Source organism: Rhamphochromis longiceps, linkage group LG19, assembly GCF_057381845.1.
Source record: "Rhamphochromis longiceps isolate RC_006_pf linkage group LG19, R_longiceps_female_GT1.1, whole genome shotgun sequence".
NCBI lineage: Eukaryota > Metazoa > Chordata > Actinopteri > Cichliformes > Cichlidae > Rhamphochromis > Rhamphochromis longiceps.
In genome coordinates this window covers 5,880,806-5,901,986 of record NC_140575.1, presented here as the reverse complement: position 1 = coordinate 5,901,986, position 21,181 = coordinate 5,880,806, and the positions used below count along the sequence as shown (strand labels likewise).

General features: G+C 41.7%; 2 protein-coding genes across 2 annotated transcripts; both read right to left on the bottom strand.

Moving 5' to 3' along the window:
• Window positions 1–3,886: 3,886 nt before the first annotated feature.
• sptssa (serine palmitoyltransferase, small subunit A) lies at window positions 3,887–8,587 on the bottom strand. Its single transcript, XM_085391025.1, has 2 exons — window positions 8,105–8,587; window positions 3,887–5,934 (listed from the first exon to the last, which is right to left on the bottom strand). The coding sequence occupies exons 1-2, from the start codon at window positions 8,205–8,207 to the stop codon at window positions 5,831–5,833; spliced, it is 207 nt and encodes a 68-aa protein (XP_085247151.1). The 5' UTR covers window positions 8,208–8,587; the 3' UTR covers window positions 3,887–5,830.
• Window positions 8,588–8,931: 344 nt separating this feature from the next.
• Window positions 8,932–19,177, bottom strand: eapp (e2f-associated phosphoprotein). Its single transcript, XM_085391024.1, has 6 exons — window positions 19,012–19,177; window positions 18,105–18,283; window positions 12,726–12,857; window positions 11,993–12,107; window positions 11,747–11,875; window positions 8,932–10,302 (listed from the first exon to the last, which is right to left on the bottom strand). Exons 1-6 carry the CDS (start codon window positions 19,089–19,091, stop codon window positions 10,014–10,016), a joined length of 924 nt encoding a protein of 307 aa, XP_085247150.1. The 5' UTR covers window positions 19,092–19,177; the 3' UTR covers window positions 8,932–10,013.
• Between the last annotated feature and the right edge of the window lie 2,004 nt (window positions 19,178–21,181).

The window sequence follows — 21,181 nt, the reverse complement described above, 5'->3', positions numbered from 1 at the left end:
TTTGAAACTATTCTTGCAAGTTTTACAGCTCAACCTCCGCCATGGCCATTCACAATACACCAAAGTGTATCAAAATGATAGATTTTTGTTATTTTACACATTTACTTCTTACAATTTAAGCCCAGTTGTGCCGACAGATTTATTTCATTTACTACAGCAGTATTTCTTTATGATGTAGAAAAACAGACGTACTGTTGAAATTGTGCTTCTTTGTCTTATATTAGGAAATCTTAGTGATTAAATGTGTAGTTAAGTTTCTTTATACCGACAGGTTTCACAGGTCCGGCCCACATAAGATCAAAGTGAGCTGTATATGGCCTGCCATGTAAAATGAGTTTGGCATCCTTGCACTACGCAACAAGCATCAAAGTTGGGTTTGAGTTAAATAACCTTGTGTTTGTATCGTTCTGTTCTGTCTGGTGTTGTACTGTTACTTGCAGTTTTATTTGGAATGTTGCACTTTATGTAGTCCTGTGTTGATTGTCTATGTAGCACCATGGTCTTGGATCAACACTGTTTCCTTTCACTTTGTACTGTACCACTGCAGATGGTTAAAATGACGATAAAGCCAGCTGACTTGACTTGAATTGAAATAAAGAGAAAACCAGCAAGCCAAGCGAGCTAAATGAAGCAGTCAGATGATGGACATCCTCCAGTAGCTAAACAAAGAGATGGGAATGACAAAGGTGAAGGTGAACAATGTATTGGTAAAAAACCAACAGCAGGCTGGGAGCTGGAAAGATGGAAAGCTCATTAATTTGTTCAATTCAATTCAGTTTCTTTATTGTCCCACAAGGGGAAATTAATTTAGCAGCAGGATAAAAGTAAACAGAAGAATACTTTAAAATAATAATGACAATAATAGTGATAGAAAGTCCAAGGACAGTTATTTGCCATTGAGGAGACAAGATGCAGTGAGGATAAAAGAGACCAGGGCCCGTATCCCTAAAGAATCTTTGTGCAAAAAGTGGCTCCTAGCGGCCAAATTCTAAGAAAATTCTCAGAGTCATGACGTTTTCTTAGAATTTCCCCTAAAAGTGACACGACAATCCCAGTTAATATAAAAGCTATTCCTCAAGATTCCTAACGCTTAAAAGGGCTCCTAAGGCGAGATCTACTAAGAGCAGGGAAGAGGACTTTTAGTGGCTTAGGAGTTCCCCTAAGCAGCTGCACAAAATGGCCAACAGAAGAGGCAGGAGAGATGTCCTGCAAACACTGGATGACAGGGAATTATTGAGATGCTACAGATTGGATCGTGCAGGAATCATGTTTGTGGTGGATCTCCTTAGAGATGCAATTACTTCACCAACTCGACGCCACAACACTATTACACCGGAGACGAAAGTAATCACAACCCTGAGGTATTTGGCATCCGGGAAAATGCAACAATGCAGCAGTGATGACTTGGGTCTGCAATCACAGACATTGCTAAAAGCTGAGCCGTGTTACCCTCGTTAAGACCACACTGGACTTGTAACGTTGTGATTTCTACTTCATTAAGGACAGCCCCTTGAGATAGGCCATCTTGTTTTCAACAGGGTCCATATGGGAGTGAAAGTACAAAATATGTCAGCTAGGATATTAATATGAGCAAATAAGACACAAATCATTATTTGAACAGGGTGTAATGAGTTTAAGTTTTCACATATTTTAGATTCTAATGTTAGGCTATAACCCCTACAGCTTACTATTCATTTTCCAGATATTTTCTTGAATGTGAAATATTATTTACAATTACAGTCAGCATAAGATTAGAGTGTATAATTATGTTTATTGATTTGAGGGTACATCCTTTCTCATTATCACCAAAAGCTCATTTCCATCAAACTTGTAGGATCAACCAATCACGGCTTTTGAAATGATGACTCATACCTAGTAACGGGGTCAACCACACCTCCTCACTAAGATAGGATTTTTCATCCATTCCTTGCTCAGAGTTCACTGAAAATGTTCTGGAATCACTTCTAAGCTAAAACTCCTGGCAAGGAATTTTTAGGTTAAGTTAGGAGCTCTCTGAGAGGATTCTCAGAATCTTTAGGGATACGGGCCCTGGAGTCTGGAGAATAGAAATTCCACAGTGGTATTCGCTACATTACATCTCTGTCAGTCAATTATTTTTTACTGCTTCCAATTCAATTTAGTGTCAGTTAGTTTACTAAAAAACAGAACAAAAAAAAACCCAAACAAAAACAAATGAAGAGAGAAGAACAGAAACGGACTCAGCATGGGGGAAAAGTATTCTTCCACTTATCCAAAATCTAGTGAAGTCAAAATTTACAGTTACTGAAGTAACAGAAGTATCCAAAAATGAGGCCGTGATGATTCACCTGGCTGAGTGTGCTCTCAACGGCTTCCCTCACAAACTTCTCTATAACAGAGTCCTGGTGCTTGTGTTTGTCAAATGAATGACAGTAAAATTAACACATTTTGGCTAACTTACCATTAAAAAGGGGAAATTGTGGGGAAAAAATACTGAATTGAAACATAATTAGAATTACATTTAAATTCCATTTCACTTTCACCACAACAACAATCCCCTCAAGCTGTTTTATATTTTATATTTATTTTACATTTATATAAAACACAGAGAAAGCCCCAGCAATCAGATGACCCCCCTCCCCCCATGATATTAATTACAAGTTTTAAAAATCTACATACAGCTCTTTTAAACCTTTAATATTTGCTGCTGTATAAAGCTACAATTATTTACATTGTAAATACTTTTTATAATTTTTTTTATTGCATAAGTAAATGAAAAAAAATACTTTTGTTCATTTGTGCAAAATTTTACTATGATGGCTAAAAATGTAATAACTGTGGACAGGGTTGTTCTTTAACTGCTACACATGCATGCAGAGACTTTTAAACACAAGTATGTCCCAAACATACACTGGAAACAATGGATATAGTCATCTGTTAGCTTGTGCACACCCACTTAAAACCTTTAGTTGAATATGTTGGTTGGTTACCAGTTACAAAGTAGCCTGTTTTAATGTCTATTTTAATCAACTTTACACAACGGAAATCATAATTTATCAGACAAGACCTCATAGTAGTGATGAGTATTTGTCAAAAATGGTGAAACTTCAGATTTGCTGTAATTCAAGACCAAAAAAGAAGCAAAATTTCAGCTTTTATAAGTTCTTTCTTTTTTGGGGGGTCTTTTAAATGAACCATAAATTATTTAGTATTTTATATTACAAATTTACTTTAAAAAGTAACTCTATAGCCCATGGGGCAGTTGACTCATTAACAATCAGGCCAATGGTCATCAAAAAAATCATAGTAAAAAACTTTTAAACAAAGAATAATAATACTCAGGTGCGGTAATCTTACCTTAAATTTGTACTTCAGTTTATGTAACTCCCAGAAGGTTGATTCTGTTCATCTGGATTTGGCACTTTCAGTAGGAGAAACGTTTTATCACTCATCCAAGTGACTTCAGTCTCAGCTGACTGCAGGTTTCCCCAATCTTATAAACAGTACCTTTGTGCAATGACTGAAACTAGCTCACTGAATGAATAATGGGCTGTGAAGTCAGTTTCTTGATAATTAATTAATAATTAATGTGCAAATGCACGGTTTATAAGGTTGGGGATGATTGAGCATGCATCAAGACCTTCAGTTTATGTAAATACTCATAAACATGTTTACAAAACTTTGATGATGAAATCCACAAGATCCACTTTAAGGCTGTCTTTTTTTTATTGACGAAAGTCTTGAATGGACTGTTTACAATAAGTTACATTCACTGATAACAACGCACCTGCGTTCATTCTTGTTTGGATTGCAGGAGCAAGAGAAAAAGAAAAACCATAGAAACCCTGCCATCTAGTGGCCTACACTGACAAGTGCACAGGAAGGATTGAGACCAAGTGGAACAACGTTAGTTTAACATCCCTTTAATGAGTTCAGTCATGTAGAAGAAGAAATAGCTCACAAAAACAAATGATTAATTCCATTTACTAATATATTTGACTATAAAACTTTACAAATATGTATTTAAGGTTATATATACATAATTGAGAAAAATACATCATTTTGCAAGGAAAGGGGATCGTAATTCTTACAGGAGTAACATTGGCAGTACAAATACACATAAAATATTTTCACATTAAAATGTATTTTCGCTAACATTTCTGTGCTGAAGAAACTCTTAATGACGACCACAGTAACATTAACTTTGGATAATTGAGCACTCTCAAGCATAAAAGGGGACAATGCTGGCTTTTCAGAGCAATGCATATGTACAAGCACATAAAACCACACGTTACCATCTCACAGCCTCATAAAGGGAAGAAATCGCTGTAGTTTCTCAGTAGATCAAAGTGGATTTACTAATATTGACTGTATAGTTGTTCTTGGTGTGCTCTAGTCGCTGCAGTTCCATTGGTCTAAATTAGACTTGGCAGCAGATTAAAATCAAGCTTAACAACATCTCTACATTTTCTGCATCAACAAATTAATACTTGCACCATTCTCATGACAATGAAACTTCATTCAGTAGTTTGGAGGTGTATTCTGCAGTAGTACTTAGTGCAGGCAGAACTGCTGTGCCCAAAATCAGACCGTGTTAATTTGGCTTACAGCAATAAGGGCTGGAGTGTAAAGTTAAAAAAAAAAGGAGGATGTGTCAAACCCAGCTTTGTTGCAGCAAGTTCACACTGTCATGACTATTTATTTGATCCCTGGAATTTTAAGTGATTACAGTGCCACTTAAAAATGACAATGTGTGTGGAAGGGAAAAGAGACAACTGAAGAATATTGAAATAATTTATGGGGACTAACCAAATTTGGAAGACGGCAAATTGAGTCAACTCATGTCCACTCAAGACCTTCAGGTGGGCAACAAATCCTTTAAAATGGGCGGGTGTTTTAGACCAAGATTCTCTAAAATGCCCAGACTGCTTCATCACACTCACATTCTGACCCAGCTTGGACTAATGGGATAAGGATGAAGGTCCTTATTGTAGTGGTGGAAGTAGAAACAAAAGCATTTTTTACAGATGTGCGCCTCCAACGTGGAGAATAAATCACTCATTTAACTGACTGCAAGTGCATTTGATTTGAGAGGAAGTCACTGAAAGTTACTCAGCAGTTTAAGTCATGCCTTTGACCTTTATATTGTAAAAGGATTAACCTTTTGACTGAACCGTCTGATGATGCACACGATCAACAGTTTACAGTGCCCGTATGTACAAACCATAGCATAAAAGTGATGGGAAATAGTTACGGTGGAAAAGAGTTTATCAGTTCCTAAGAGCAACAACTTGACAGCCTGGATTGAGAGTCAGGTGCCCTCCGGATCCAGTCCTGCTCAAAAAATGGTGTATTTTTTATTCTATGTATTCTGTTCATCGTCCAGTGTGTCCCATCTCTGAATGTAACTAAGACAACAACTGTTTTAGTGTATCAATGAAATTAACAAAATAGTCCTCTTAACGTACACACATTAAGGCATAATTGATCCAGAAGAGAGAGGGGGAAAAAAAGAAGAAGAAAAAGCACAGCACAAAGAACAACCTAATGTGAATCAACACCAAGCACACCCCTTTTCAAGGCTTTGCCTCCAAGCCCAGCACTGCTCACAATCTGAACGTCAGTAGCAAAGAAACAGTCGTGAGGACTGTTTCTTTGCCTACAGTGTCCAACAAAGTATCTGGCATGACCCTCCCAGCCAGATACTTGACCGTTGATACTGGATCAGTCTTGGAAAGGAGAAAATTTCCGCTGCAGAACCCCAGAGGACAGCAGAAAGACAGGTGAATGGGGAGTAGGCAGATGGACTGACAGGAAGCCACAGACATACACGACGATCCGGATCCCTGGATCACTGGATGACTTCAAAGTAGTGCAAGATGGCCATGATGTGCTGTGGCATGAACACATAGCCGGTGTATATGGCCATACCAGCCACAGAGATCAGCAGGGAGTCTGAAGGAGAGACGTTAAGGAGGAATTTCTGAAGACATTCAAGTTTTACTGCAGGGAACCACAAACAAACTCTAACTGATGTGCCTTCAACAATCAGTAGCTGGTAATGTGATTTACATCCAACAAACACTGCCTGCTAATGGATACAGGCTGGCAGCCAGTTACACCTGCATGCAAATGTTTGGCCACCAAACAGTCAGTGACCTCTTTTCCTGGTTTGTGAATAGAAAAGATATCAATACAAGCCCTGCAAAATGTTAACTGGCTTATATAACAGCTGTGGCTAAAGTGTAGACACAAAGTCTCATAATTTCAGTAAGGCAAGTCAAACTTTAGTGGTAAATCTTCTAGCAACTGGAAAGAATTTCAAACTCGTTCGGCAGGATTTACATTCCAGAAAGCAGGGAGGAAAAAATATTTGAAATAACTTTAAAACTATGTACAGAGATAGCCACAATAATGCTCTCAAAATCACACTATTGAGCGTAAAGCATGTTTACACACTTTATAATTACCTTGCTAATGTAAACAGGAAAGCAGACTGTTGCCATCATTTTGCTCAAAGCATGGTCCAATAGACATTTTCATTGTTGAATGTCCTTGCTGATAGCTATCATATAAGATCACCACTACACAAAAAGGCAAGTTGCAGAAGGCTCTGCAGCTCTTATACTTGCTGCTTTCCACAGGCAGCATCTTCCAGTGGGAATATGTGACACTGTTGTCTTGCCTGACAAAATTACTGTGCTTACAAGAAAATTAGCAACCGCATCACACACACATCTGAAAGCTCCTGGTTCTTCAAGAACAGAAACTGCTGCTTTTTATCATCTTACATTTTTAACTTATGACTCAAAAAGATCATTTACAGTACCAGGAAACTTTAGGTGGAGGAACTTCAGTGTTTATTTTTGCTCCATTTAGCTGTAAATGTTGTACAAAACAGATTTTAAACTTGTGACAGGATGTTTTGCAATGAAAATAACCTTGGAGGTCACAGCTCTCTACAGAGCTGTACACCTTCTATCAAGTGACCAGATATTTCCTAACAGATTTGTCAACCAAGAAATTTTGTCAGTCACTGACATTTTCTAACGCTCATTCACTTGCTATTCCCGATAGGAAAAGAAACAGGAAAAAACCCAAACCCTTAAATACTTACAAAACCTACAAAAGTCTCATCAGCCACTGGAAGTTAAGTTCATCGTAGCCATAATCTGCTTCCTGTAGATCAACAATAAAATAACCAGTGTGATCCCTGAGCGACTGCGTCAAGTTATTTGATGAGATGCAGGCCGATAACGATCAGGAAGACACAGTAACACACCTGACCCTCGGAGGGAGACGAGATACACCCCGACAGTGACGCCATCATGCACAGAACGTGATACTGATGACTTCCTGCACTGCCACAGATCAAAGTACAGTCATAAAACCATCAACAAGGGGTACACTCTAATTATTAACTTCGTTCAGTTAACATTGTTTGCGTTTTTTTAAAAGCATAAAATTAAAATAAAGGTCATACGTAACGTGTATGTACTTCACGCGACAATCACCTGACCGACTCTCTTACAGTAGCTGAAGCTAGCTTAGCTTTGATGCCGCCCAAAGAGTAAACTAACCGCACACACGCTGGACTTGAAAGGCAAAGTACACAGCACGACAACAAAGTGTGAAACATTCTTTAATGTATCAATGAAAGGAATTTGACGCTTTACTCAAGTCTGTCACTACAAACACGTTTCTTTATGTCAACTAGGTTATGAACTAGGAAGCGGTTTACGCACACATCGCTCCAGTTTTCATCCGTTTATACACAAACCAATTACAGATTAAAACACATAACTTGTAGAATAACATTTAGAGCAGTCTCTACAATGTGGCGGATGAGTGTTCAATTCAGAATTGACTAAGCTGTGAACTCTTTAGCTTTCAACGATAACAAGGGCCGACTCGGTCTATATGCCGCATTTGCCATAAATCACCGCTCATGTGTTAAAATGCTGTAAATGGTTTATACAAACAACTGAAGCTATGTTTACTTTTACCCAAAGTTAGCGCTATCAGTGAAAGATCTAGGCCAGTCAGGCTAGCGTTCGGCTAAAGGTAGCAAATTAGCTCGGTAGTACATCCCTTCAGAAGCCACTTCAATACGGAAAAAGGATACTGAACACCGTCCTCTCCCAGGGCTCCAGCATGTACAAGGCTGTCACCAGAAGATACTGGTAGTAAAACCAGGATAACTGCTTCCAACACTCTCCAAGTGCCATGGTCCAACTTTTAAAATCAACTTTGCTCCTTCCTCGCGGCTCTTATCCTCTTTATGTTTCGTGGTGAGGTGTTTTGTGCTCACGTAAGGTTTAATCGCGAGGCGCTGGTTTCCGGCAAATCACAACTCCGCGTTCAACCGTATGATTGTGACGCAGACCAGGGTGTTCCACCTTCCTAATTTCAAAATAAGAGTCAAAAGTAACTTTCAACACCACATCAAAGTTGGATTTATACTCTATGTTTCAGAACAGCAGCTCTATTTTTATTTGCTTGTTTATCTTGCTTTGCCTTAACCGAGTGCCCATCTTAGTGTATTTTCTTTCCATTAAGCATCAAATATCTTGGTTCTTTAAAACAGATTTTGAGTCACCCCCCAAACCAAAGCACTCTACTGGCCCAAACACTCACTAAAGCACTAAATGTGGATCATTCCATGGCTGAATAGATTCCCCAACAAAATGCTATACTCCCCAGTTTGAAACACATTTCCTTAAGAAGTACAGATATTTATGAAATCAGTTAACTACCAATTAAATGTCAGGAAACTATATTATGATCATACCAACTGTGTACAAGTGAGGCAGACAAAGCACTGTCTCTATTCCTACAATTCTGATAGACATCAGAACATTTACTTACCGAAGCCATAACTGTGGCAGCATGCATATGCTGAAAATTACCCGTCTCAGGCGAGATTATTTGTCAAGGAAAAATGATGTAGCCTTTCAAAAGTTTCAGAAAACTGTATTTTTTTGCATTTTAAAAAATAAAAACAGCAGCAAATGTAAAACTTTTAGAAGTTTTTCAGTGTCAGTGTGATTTAGTCTATATTATTTATGGCCAATTACACAGGCCACATTAGCATGATGGCAAAATTGCAAAAATACACTGATAGTCGTAGAAAGTTCTGTGGCTGCTCTACTAACAATGCACAATAATGACCAGCATTCAAACTACAGCGGTGCAAATTGGTCGAAAACAAGCAGACACTATGAGTGTCGAAGTATTCTGCTAATAAAATAACAAAAAATCTAATAAAACAAGGCACAGGTTTGATGATGCTCTTGTTAATATAAACAGCATTGTAATTCAGATTAATGAGGGGAAGCTAAAGGAAAATCAATATGTTTTAATATAGGGGCAAACTGTCCTGTCAGAAATTGATGAGGAATTTGTGTAATCAAGTGGGAGGAGGTGAAGTATAGGATTCAACCAGAGGAGAGCTGCATTATGCTGACCTGTACCTTAATAAATCAGATTTGTGTGACCGATTTAAATTTTCTACTCCCAACATTTTTGCTCTCCAAATTACAAGACACAAGAACACCGGAGTCAACGGCAAAAGGTTGTGTTCAGGCGCAGCACTTAAAGTTTTACAGACATGAGGTGGTACATTTTTTCTAATGCTGAAAAGGATTTCATTTTTGTTACCTGTTGAACAATGTGTTCAAAATGTGTATGACAAACATGATCAGGCGACTGATCACAGACTGATTTGCCATCTCAGCCGTGACGCTGAAGCAAAAAAAGCTGTCAAAACTGTTGTAACTCCTGTAAACACAACACTGACAAGTTATCACTGGCGCCATGATCTTATTTGCAGAAAAAGAAAAAAGAAGATGGACATTTACACATCCTGCAAATACAGAACAATAACAGCGTTAACTTAAAGTGATGAGCACACGTCCAGCGTTCACTCCCCTTTAGCTTTGCTTTGGTGAGCATTTTGGATATAAAGACAAAGATCTGAGCCACGAGGTGTGAAGTTAGAGACAAAGTCCAGCTCAGACCTCGTTCAGCCCTTGTCAGCAGTGGCTGGCCAGGATGTTGAAGAAGTGGTAAACCTCATCTTTATCGAACACGGCCACCTCAGTGGAGCACTCAGAGCACTGCACCGGGTGGTACACCTCATCAGCATCCATCCCCATCGCTGCTGGAGTCTCATCCGCAGGCGTCTCTGTCTGCTGTCCCCTCCTCCTCTTCCTGTTCCTCCGGTTCTTCTCCTGCTGGTTTTTGTAACGCAGCACCTCCTCTCTCTTGACTGTGCAGTTCATCACAAACATTGCTCGATACTGCGTGCGGTACTTCTCGTGCCTGAACGGACACAAGAGTGATGTGTCGTTACATTTTAAAATGACAAAATCTCTACAAACTAATGAACGTTTCTCTTACAATCACTTCAAATCTTTCTTTAAAAAACAAACAAACAACAAAAAACTGATGTAGAGTATGAAGTGACTCACATGCCTTGTGTTGTCAAAACAGCTTTGACTGTGATACTATGATCCCTAATCTAACCAGGCTAATCAGAGACATGTAATGGGAGTTGGGCAATGGCCCATTGGCTCTCCTTAGTCAGTTTTTATTCATATTTTCATCACATATTTAATCACTCCAGCTTGTCAAACATGGGAACTAGTCCTGTGCATATATGAAAACATGGGTGTAGCTTTGGTGTCAGTGAAGTAAAGCTTAAGTGGAAGTGGATTAACCTGCATTCTTTGTAATGGCCAGCAGGGGGGCAGCAGGGGGCGAGTCCTAGCTTTGCGAAAAGGTTTCCAGTTGTTTGAAGTATATGGCTAAACGGCCCTCAGCTCCTGTTATCTGTGCCCTCAGCAAGGACATTCTGGATAAGTTAAATCACCAAATTAAAGTCATAAGGCTCCAGTACACCCTCTGCTTTGGTCGCTTCACACGCTGCAGCAAGCTTATCACGCAGTCACTTCTATTTATGCCCATTAGGGCATAAAGGAAGTCAATGCATTATTTGCCTGAATGATGGGTGTCGCCACTCAAAGAATACCGCCAACATCAGCACTAATATATGAGGAGAAGAAGTCAAAACCCCAAAGTCTCAAGTTTTCAAAATGTTTCAAAATCTCCCTCTGTATATGTGTATGTCTCTGAGCTTCTGTCCTGGAATATCATTAAAATGGTGATGAAAACCTGACACAATCGTACACTTGTGTTCAACCCAGCTGCGACAGCTGCAGTGGAACGCTCCAGGTTACAAAATCAAGAGTTGCACCACAGGTGGAAGATAAATCAAAACAGCAGTGTGTGCGAACTGATGCAAGGTTATTTTCAGTGCACACTGCCGTGCTTTGGGGCACACGGTGAGCATATTGAATACAACATGATGTTGTTCTCAATCACAACAAGTGACCTGAGCTCTCCTAAAATATATTGCATGTGATACTTTGGCACACTGTGCATAAACAAGGATTAATACAAACACTTTTCAAAGACTTTTCTTAAAATGTCAGTATTATTACGTTCTAGCAATTTTCCCTCTGCTGGACTGAAACTCCACTGTGTAGGACATGAAGCACGTTTTAGTGTAGTAAAAAAGAAACTTGGCCACTATCAGAGATGGTATATGTAACACTACTCCATCATCAGTCAGATTTTGTGGATGTCAAACTTCTGTAGAGGCGAGCAGCTCTGTGATCTCAGTTAACATTAGGCTGACACCTTAATCTGCTGCTGGGTAAAGATAGGGATCTGCACTGTTTTGAAACCTGCTGTGGAGCCTCACCTCTGACAGTCCAGGCAGAGCGTCGTCATGCAGGCGGGACAGTTAAGCACAGCGTCGCTGTGAGGCAAAGCTTGAGGGTGGCGAAGCTTTGAGTGAAAAGCTGCAGCAGGTCGTTTTCTTCTGCTGTACCTACACAGGAAGGTAAGAGGTGGAATGAGTCTCTGGAGGGAAATTTAAAAAAAAAAAGAAAGAAGCAAAAACATCTGGTGGCATGTGTTTTAGAAATTGTAAGAGAATCTGTGTTACTCTCTCCTCTTGGCGTCAACCCAGGCCTGGTCTCTGTCGTCCTCGTCGGGGTCGTACAGCAGCTCGTCATTGGTCGGAATGGTCCGCTGTCTCCGCCTCTGGCTTGTTGAGCTGCCTACAGAAGAAATTTTAAATACTGTTAGTGGCAGGTTGTACATGTATTCTGTCATCATGATTCAGTTAAAAGGACTGGATGTTAAAGTCCCTGATAATGCATTGCTTTAGATGAAGAGACTCTCGAGGGATGGCTGTTATGAGGAAAAGGCAGCCTAGAAACTTTGCCAGCAGCACACATCGTTGTGTGCCTCAACTTTCGGTCTTTTACCCAGGCTAATCTGCCATTTTCCTTCCTTGGTTAGGTTTAGGGATTAGAGATCGATCTAGATTATCATTTTAAATTTGGGACACATCATCAGTAGTGGACCTTGGATTCATCAGGTGTTTCGGCCATTATCACTAGACACCCTCATCCAAGGAGGCCCTGCCAGGGTCGATCAGGCCCTGGAGTGTGTCACTGGTTTATGTTAAATTGTTACTTCTCTCCTTTTTTCTTCTGTTCAGTTTCCTACAGTTTATTTTCTATCTATTCACTGCAACTGAGAAATAATACTTACCTCTTTAGCATTTATGGAGCCTAACTTCTTCAAAGGGATAGAAAAGGTGATAGCGAGAAGTAAGACAATGACATCTTAATGACTGTTAGTAACCACAGCAGGAAAACCAGTTCTCTTACTCGGTGTGCCGTCCTCCTCTGAGTCCGAGTCAAAATAAACCTCATCATACATCTGTGGGTTAGAAAGTCCAGGACCACCAACAGCACTTCCTTCCCCTTCTGCTCCTCCTCCTCCTGGTCGTTTTGAGGTCTCTACCAGAGAACAAACACACAAATGCTAAGCACAAACTGTATTTACAGAGACGGTCTGTCAGACACAGCAGGATAAGTTAGTTAACCTTGGGATTAAACTTGGCTTCCTCCTATACGTGCGCATGCGCCAACCAGCGTGCAGCCTGTTACAGTCGCTCCTGCTTTTCTCTTAGTTTAGCTCTTTTTTCTTACGTATTCTTTTTTTTTCTGACTTGTATTTTCCTCCGTTTTCTATCTCTTACTCAATCATGTGGATTGAGAGAGTTTTTGTTCTTCTGGTGGCCGTGGAACTGTTACTTTTATCATGGAACGGGACCGCGGCACATCTCCTACACGCACGGACTGTTTACTCCAGAGTTCAGCTGATCGCCCTGATGCCGGCCGGCTCGCTGGCCAGGCCCGCAGAAGTACCAGCTGAAATTTGGAGGAAAACACATCGGGGATGCAGAGGTCAAGGACAGAAGAGAAGAAAAAAGGTGACGGTGAGACAGCGGAGGCTCGAAGCGAGGAGGAGGTTTAAACCGTGTCTGCCGTCTATCGTGATGGGAAATGTGCGATCGTTGGCAATTAAAATCGACGAGCTCTCAGCACTGGTACGGAGTCAGAGGGAATACCGAGAGTGTAGCCTGATGTGTTTCACCGAATCATGGCTGCACCAGGTCATTCCCGATGAGAATGCTTCCGTGGAAGGCTTCCACACTGTTCGGGCGGACAGGGACAGCATCGCTAGCGGTAAGCGTAAAGGAGGTGGGCTTGCTGTTTTAGTTAACAACCGGTGGTGTAACCCTGCCAACATAACAATCAAAGAAAGGATTTGTTGCCCGGACACTGAACTGTGTGCTGTTGGACTCAGGCCGTATTATTTACCCTGGGAATTCTCTCACGTCATCTTGGTGGCTGTTTATGTACCCCCCTCTGCTAACCCCACAGCTGCATGTGACACTATCCACTCTGCCATAGCTCGGCTACAGACTCAGCACCCGAGTGCCTTTATTGTGATCTCGGGTGACTTCAACCATGTATCACTGGACAATACACTACCAACATTCAAACAATATGTGGACTGTCCCACCAGGGGAGAGAAAACTTTAGACTTACTGTATGCTAACGTCAAGGATGCATACAGCTCCTCCTCCCTCCCCCCACTTGGTAGGTCAGATCATAACCTGATTCACCTCACCCCCCGCTATGTGCCAATTGTGAGGAGGGAACCTGTGACCACCAGGACTGTTAGGAGGTGGTCAGAGGAGGCAATAGCGGAACTACAGGGCTGTTTCGAGGTGACCGACTGGGAAACACTCTGTGAGCCTCACGCCGAGGACATCAATGGGCTTACTGAGTGTATCACAGGCTACATAACTTTCTGCACCGACTCCATTGTTCCAGCTCAGACTGTTCATTGTTACCCAAATAACAAGCCGTGGGTGACTAAGGACATCAAAGCCCTCCTCAACAACAAGAAGAGGGCTTTCAGAGGGGGCAACAAAGAGGAGGTGAGGAAGGTCCAGGTGTTACTAAAGGACAAGATCAGAGAGGCTAAGGACAATTACAGGAGGAAGCTGGAGTGGAAACTCCAGCAGAACAGCATGAGAGAGGTGTGGAGGGGCATGAAGACCATCACTGGATTCAGGCCAACCAACAGCAGGGGAGCTGAGGGAGGTGAGAATAGAGCCGACGAGTTGAATCTGTTTTTCAATAGATTCGACACCACAGTGTCTGCTCCCACCCCCACAACCTCACCTGCAGTCAGCCTGGAATCCAGAGCCACACCACTGTGCCAGCCTCTCTCTTCACATGTTGCCTCCTGTGAGATTCCTGACACCCCTCCCCCACCCATCACCTTCACTCAATACCAGGTTGAGATGCAAATGAGGAGACTTCACTCAGGCAAGTCTGCTGGACCAGACGGAGTGAGTCCCCTTGTCCTCAAGACCTGTGCCCCCCAGCTGTGTGGAGTCTTTCATAAACTGTTTATGCTGAGTCTGAGTCTGCAGAGGGTCCCGGTGATGTGGAAGACATCATGCCTCGTCCCTGTACCAAAGACGCCACGTCCCAGTGGCCCCCAGGATTACAGGCCCGTGGCACTGACCTCCCACATCATGAAGACCCTGGAAAGGCTCATCCTGGACCAGCTGCGACCCATAGTAAGACCACATCTGGATCCCCTTCAGTTCGCTTATCAGCCTCGTCTCGGAACAGAGGACGCCATCATCTACCTGCTCAATCGTGTCTACACCCATCTGGACCAGCCGGCGAGCACTGTGAGGGTCATGTTTTTTGACTTTTCCAGTGCTTTCAACACCATCAGGCCGACCCTCCTGGGTGATAAGTTAGCAGCGATGCAGGTGGATGCTTCTCTGGTGTCCTGGATTGTTGATTACCTGACAGGAAGACCACAATATGTACGTCTCCCACAGTGTGTGTCTGACAAGGTGATCAGCAACACAGGGGCACCACAGGGGACTGTCCTCTCCCCCTTCCTCTTCACCCTCTACACCACAGACTTCAGCCACTGCACAGAGACCTGCCATCTTCAGAAGTTTTCTGGTGACTCTGCGGTGGTTGGATGCATCAGCAGGGATGATGAGACAGAGTACCGGGCTGTGGTCGACTCCTTTGTCACGTGGTGTGAGCAGAATCATCTGCAGCTCAACGTGGCAAAGACCAAGGAACTGATCGTGGACTTCAGGAAGACCAGGAAACACTTGACCCCTGTTTCAATCCAGGGGGTCAGTGTTGACATTGTGGAGGACTATAAATACCTTGGAGTACACATTGACAATAAACTGGACTGGGCTAAAAACACCACAGCACTTTACAGGAAGGGCCAGAGTCGTCTCTATTTTTTGAGGCGACTGAGGTCCTTCAACATCTGCCAGAAAATGCTGAGGATTTTCTATGAGTCTGTTGTGGCCAGTGCGATCCTCTATGCTGTTGCATGCTGGGGGAGCAGGCTGAGGGTCGCAGATGCCAACAGACTTAATAAACTGATCCGTAAGGCCAGCAATGTTGTGGGGATGGAGCTGGACTCCCTCAAGGTGGTGTCGGAGAGGCGGATGCTGTCCAAGATAAAGACAATGTTGGATAACACCTCCCACCCACTCCATGACATGTTGGTCAGTCACAGGAGCTCGTTCAGTGAGAGACTGAGATTACCGAAAAGCACCACTGAACGACACAGGAAATCATTCCTGCCTGTGGCCATCTCCCTGTACAACGCATCCACTTAACACACTGTTTGCTGCTACAACTACACGTTTCTTTTCCAAATATTTATTTATAAGTGACTTATGTATGTATGTATGTATGTATGTATGTATGTATGTATGTATGTATGTATGTATGTATATGTATATATTGTACTATTCTTAGTTAGCGTATTGTCTGTCTTGTCTTAATGTTGGTTTAAAATGGAGCACTGTAACAAAAAATAATTTCCCCCAGGGATCAATAAAGTATTCTGATTCTGATTCCACTAGTGACACAACATAATACTTGTTTTGTGCTTAAACATACGCTGCAGCACATTATTTAGTGAGTCAGAAATTAATGCTGGGCTTACACTGTGCGATTTGTGGCTCATTTTGAGCCGATTTTTCAGTCGTGCGACTGTTTTGGGGATCGGCCCGAATTTCGCCTTCATCGTGTTTCGTGCATCGTGTAGTATACGTAGGGTATCGAGAAGCGATTAACACCTCACGACCAGCTCCCGATCATCAATCGCTCGGTCGTAAGAAAACCAAACCTGCTTGAAATCCTGTCGGCCGTCGTGAGGGTGTCACAGCAGCCTCTCACACTGCGCACGCGCAAACACAGAAATGAAAGTGAAAAAACAGGGCACACGACACAAGCAATGGAGGCACAACTTGTAGAACTTTGGCAAGCTCATCTGAGCCTTTCCCATGTGGCCTAACAAAATTATCATGACCACAACAACCGTGAAAATAATTGGATGGACATTGCTGCTCAATCACAGCTGCCTGATCAATGTTTTTCATTAGCAATTTAGCAAAGTTGATGGTGGCAGTGTGCGTGTCTGTGTGAGTGAAAGACAGAGAGGGAGAGCGAGCGACAGATTTTCCGTTATAATGAATAGCCTTTATTGTCATTGTACAAGGTACAACGAAATTGGAGTACCACTCCCTTGGTGCAAAATGCAATAATAAATATAAAATATAAAAAGTACAATAAAACAACCGAAGTACTCAAACAATAATAAGTACGATATATACAGAATAGCAACATTCATATAATGATAGTATGAATAGCAGCATAATATAGTGACAGTGGTAAGTATGGTATAGTTAAGCAGGTTCAATTGTTTTGTGCCTTTTTACTACGGTGATAGCTCTGGGAAAGAAGCTATCCCTGAATCTGTTTGTCCTGGTTTTATGTGACCTGTACCGTCGGCCTGACGGTAATAGTTCAAACAGTTGATTACTGGGGTGAGAGTAGTCCTTAATGATATTGCCAGCTCTGCTGAGGTACCGAGAGTTTGCAATGGCCTCCAGGCTGGGCAGAGAGCAGCCAGTGATCTTCTGGGCTGCGCTGATGACCCTCTGCAGTACTTTCCTGTCTGCAACTGAGCACCCTGCATACCATGTTGTTATGCTGTACGTTAGGATGCTCTCTATGGTGGCTCTATAGAATGTCACCAGCAGCCTCTCCTCCAGGTTGTTCCTCCTGAGCACTCTCAAAAAATGGAGACGCTGCTGGCCCTTTTTTACCACCACTGTGGTATTTGCAGTCCAGGACAGATCATCAGAGATCTGCACGCCCTTCATGTTATGGACGCACAGTGTGAGCACTGAAGTCGCATCAGAGCATTGGGGCGTATAATGTGAGCATCGTGACCTGCGAACTTCTAACCCCTGCGAGTCAATCGTGCAGTTTGAGCAGAAGCTGAATAACGTGACTGAAAAAAAAACAAAAAAAAAACAAAACGCACAGTATCTGCCCAGCTTAACAACAGTAGCAACGCCGGTTGTTTTGGAGCCAGAAGTGGCCATAATTGGACAAGATGATGGAGTGCTAAGTTTTACTCAGCAAATAAATGAACCACACAGCTGATTATTTGTAAGATATTTTCATTAAAAATGCTCAAAACGACAACATCACAAACACTGAATTAGCTAAGATGAAGCTTTGCACACAGCTTTTGGCTATAGCTGCCATCTAATCAGTTAATAGAAAAGTAAATCCAGACATATCACTAAGAAAATACAAATACTAGCAGCTGGGTGTTACCTGCTGCTGGTCCCCAGGTTCCCTGCATGGTCTTGATGGTGGAGCTGAGCTCTGCCTCCATCTCTTTTTCAAAATCATCCTCGCTGGATGACTCGCTCTCCCCAGTTAGATACTCTCTGATCAGCTTCTTTTTCTGGTCCGGAGTCCCGTTCAGGAGCACGTCCAGCTCATCCTCCGAACTGAAACAGAGAAAAAGTTTTCAGGAAAAAACCCCAAAAAACCCCACAGACTCCCAAACCCAGAAGATTAAGAAATTGAAGTAACCATTCATATGTTATTCTGCACACGTAACATTATATCATCTGGTGGTATCGTATAGTATTTAAAAGACCAAATAATTAAGCACTTAATTTGAAAACCAAGAATCCACGTCGAAACTGTCGCTTTAAGCTTAACTCAAAACCAAAATAAGTTGCCTGTACTCACTGCATCCATCGGTACATACATATTTGCTGCTTTAATAATGAATAAACTTCAGATCTTCAGGTAGACAAGTTCTTTTGAAGTTTTGGACACATCAAGACATCGCAAGACATCACTTATAACTATTAATAATTATGACGTCTTGCTTAATTTTCTCCAATTTAGCGCCATAATAATAAATCCAGAATATTCTTGGCTAATTAGGGCAATAATAAGCATCTACACTCGTGTATTTTATTTTCTTCTCACCCGCTTTCCTGCAACATTTAGACTTGTAAAAATCTGCCGCCTTTCTATAAACATAATTAAGCAGTAACATCCATGTCACGTTAAAATAAATTCACCGTAAAGAGGGGCTCAGCGCAGTCTCCCTGCTATTCTAGTTTGTTTACATGTTAGCTCCCAGCTAGCTAACTGCACTTTAGCCTCCCAAAGCCAAAGCTGCGCTGGCCCCTAAAAATAAACACCCGTGTTATCCTCGCACCTGCTGGCGGCCCGCTCTTCGTCGCTCGGCTCTTCGATCTCATATGACTCAAAGTCTTGTGCTTGACCTAGCTTATTCATGTTAAATGTTAGAGGAGCGTTAATTACAATAGCATGAGGTGCTGATAAGTTAGCTACAACACGCCAAATTGCTTCTTCCGCTTCCGCTTCTTCTTCGTTTGTGTTTAATAAGGGTTGGTAAGCGTATACTAAAGTCTATTACCGCCCTCAACTGGGCTGGAGTGTGGGACAGGCGCTTAGGGAGGAATATAACAAAAGGATGAAAAAAAACCTGCTTTATGTTATAAAGTTGTATATATCCCCAACAGTGTCACCAGCAAAGCACCTCCACACTATCACACCTCCTCCTCCATGCTTGTAGAGACCATCCGTTCACCTTTTCTGCGTCGCACAAAGACGCATCTCAAATTTGGACTCATCAGACAAAAGCACAAATTTCCACTGGTCTAATGCCAATTCCTTGTTTTTCCTAGCTCCAAACAAATCTCTGTTTGTTGCTTTTCCTTAGTAGTGATTTCTTAGCAGCTATTTGACCATAAAGGACTGATTAGCACAGATGTGTCTGCTTTGGAACCCTCTTTTCCGGACTGACTGAACTTAAGTAATAATGGACTGTGATTTCTCTTTACTTAGGTGACTGCTTCTTGTAATAATATGGAACAAGGTTGTCAGCTGTGTGCCAACCTGACTTCTGCACGACGCAACTGATGGTTTCAACCCCATTAAGCAGGCATAGTTGGTGCTGTGGGAAACATTAAAATCTCACACTCCAAGCCCCGCATAATCACAAAAAGAAATTTAAAGAGTTTTCAGTGAGCAAGCTTTTCTTTATAACTTCTTCAGTTTTACCCATATGGAAAAGATATATATAAATCTTATAAAGTTTGTATCTGTCTTGTGTGAAACTTGTATGAAAAGCATATAAGAGTGAAAACAGATATAAGATCCCTTGAAAAATTATATAATGAAACTTGTATGTTTTGGATACTTACTAAAACAATGTATGAAAGTAATGCGAAAGTGGCCACTTTCATGAGTAAATCATGTAAGCCTTATATGATTTACTCATGAAAGTGACCACTTTCATGAGTAATCACATATAAGTTTTTACTATTTCTTTTCCGTATGGGTAACTGGTGTCGTATTACATTGATTGACAATGTCGATTTAGCTTGGAAATATTTCCAGAGAGTTTTATCTGCTTTGTGGACAAACATGCACCCTTTTGTCAGGTCAGAGTTAAAGGTCGGGTGGGCCCCTGGTTCAGTTCTGAACTGGCTGGTCTCCTACATGAGAGAAACCAGGCCTGGGCAGCTGTGAGATCAGATTCTGATGGTGATTGGCCACTTTTTCATCAGCTGCAGAAAGGCCAACTGTGACTACTTATTGACTTTAACCACTGACACTCGAAATGACCCTAGCTGGTGAGGTTTTGGCAAGCTATAAAGTCTCTCTGTCAGCTCTCATTCCACAGAGCTACCTCCTCACTTAATTATTAACTCCACTCCTGTGTCAGACAAAACCAAAACTCTCAATTGTTGTAACAAACACTTTGTTGCTTCTTATTCTGTGTAGCACATACATATACAACTCTGCTGGCAGTTCCTCAGTTACTAATACTTTTTCCTTTACACCCTTTATGGTAGAGGAGGTATGTATCTGCTCAAGGCATTTCCATTGAAACTGAGGCGTCATACAAATATCTAGGCATTGTGATTGATGACAATCTTTCCTTTAAGCTATGCATTGACCACCTAATAAAGAAACTGAGGGTGAAGCTGGGGTTCTTTTTCAGAAACAGATCATGTTTCTCTTTCACGGCAGGGAAAGGACTTGTTGCTGCCACTTTTTTACCCCTCCTGGATTACGGTGATATACTTTACATGAATGCCTGTGCTCATCTGTTGGATTCTGTCTATCATGGGGCATTAAGATTTATAACTGGCCATAAACCTTTAACACACCACTGTACTTTATATTCTCTTGTTGACTGGTCCTCATTGCTTTAAGCAGGACGGTTCATTGGTATCACTTTATGTATAACTCTGGTTTGCTGCCCTCTTATTTATCAGAGTGCATGTTACACAAACAGTTTAGTCATAGACTGCGGTCTCAGGACATCATTACGTTCACTGTTCCACCAGTTCATA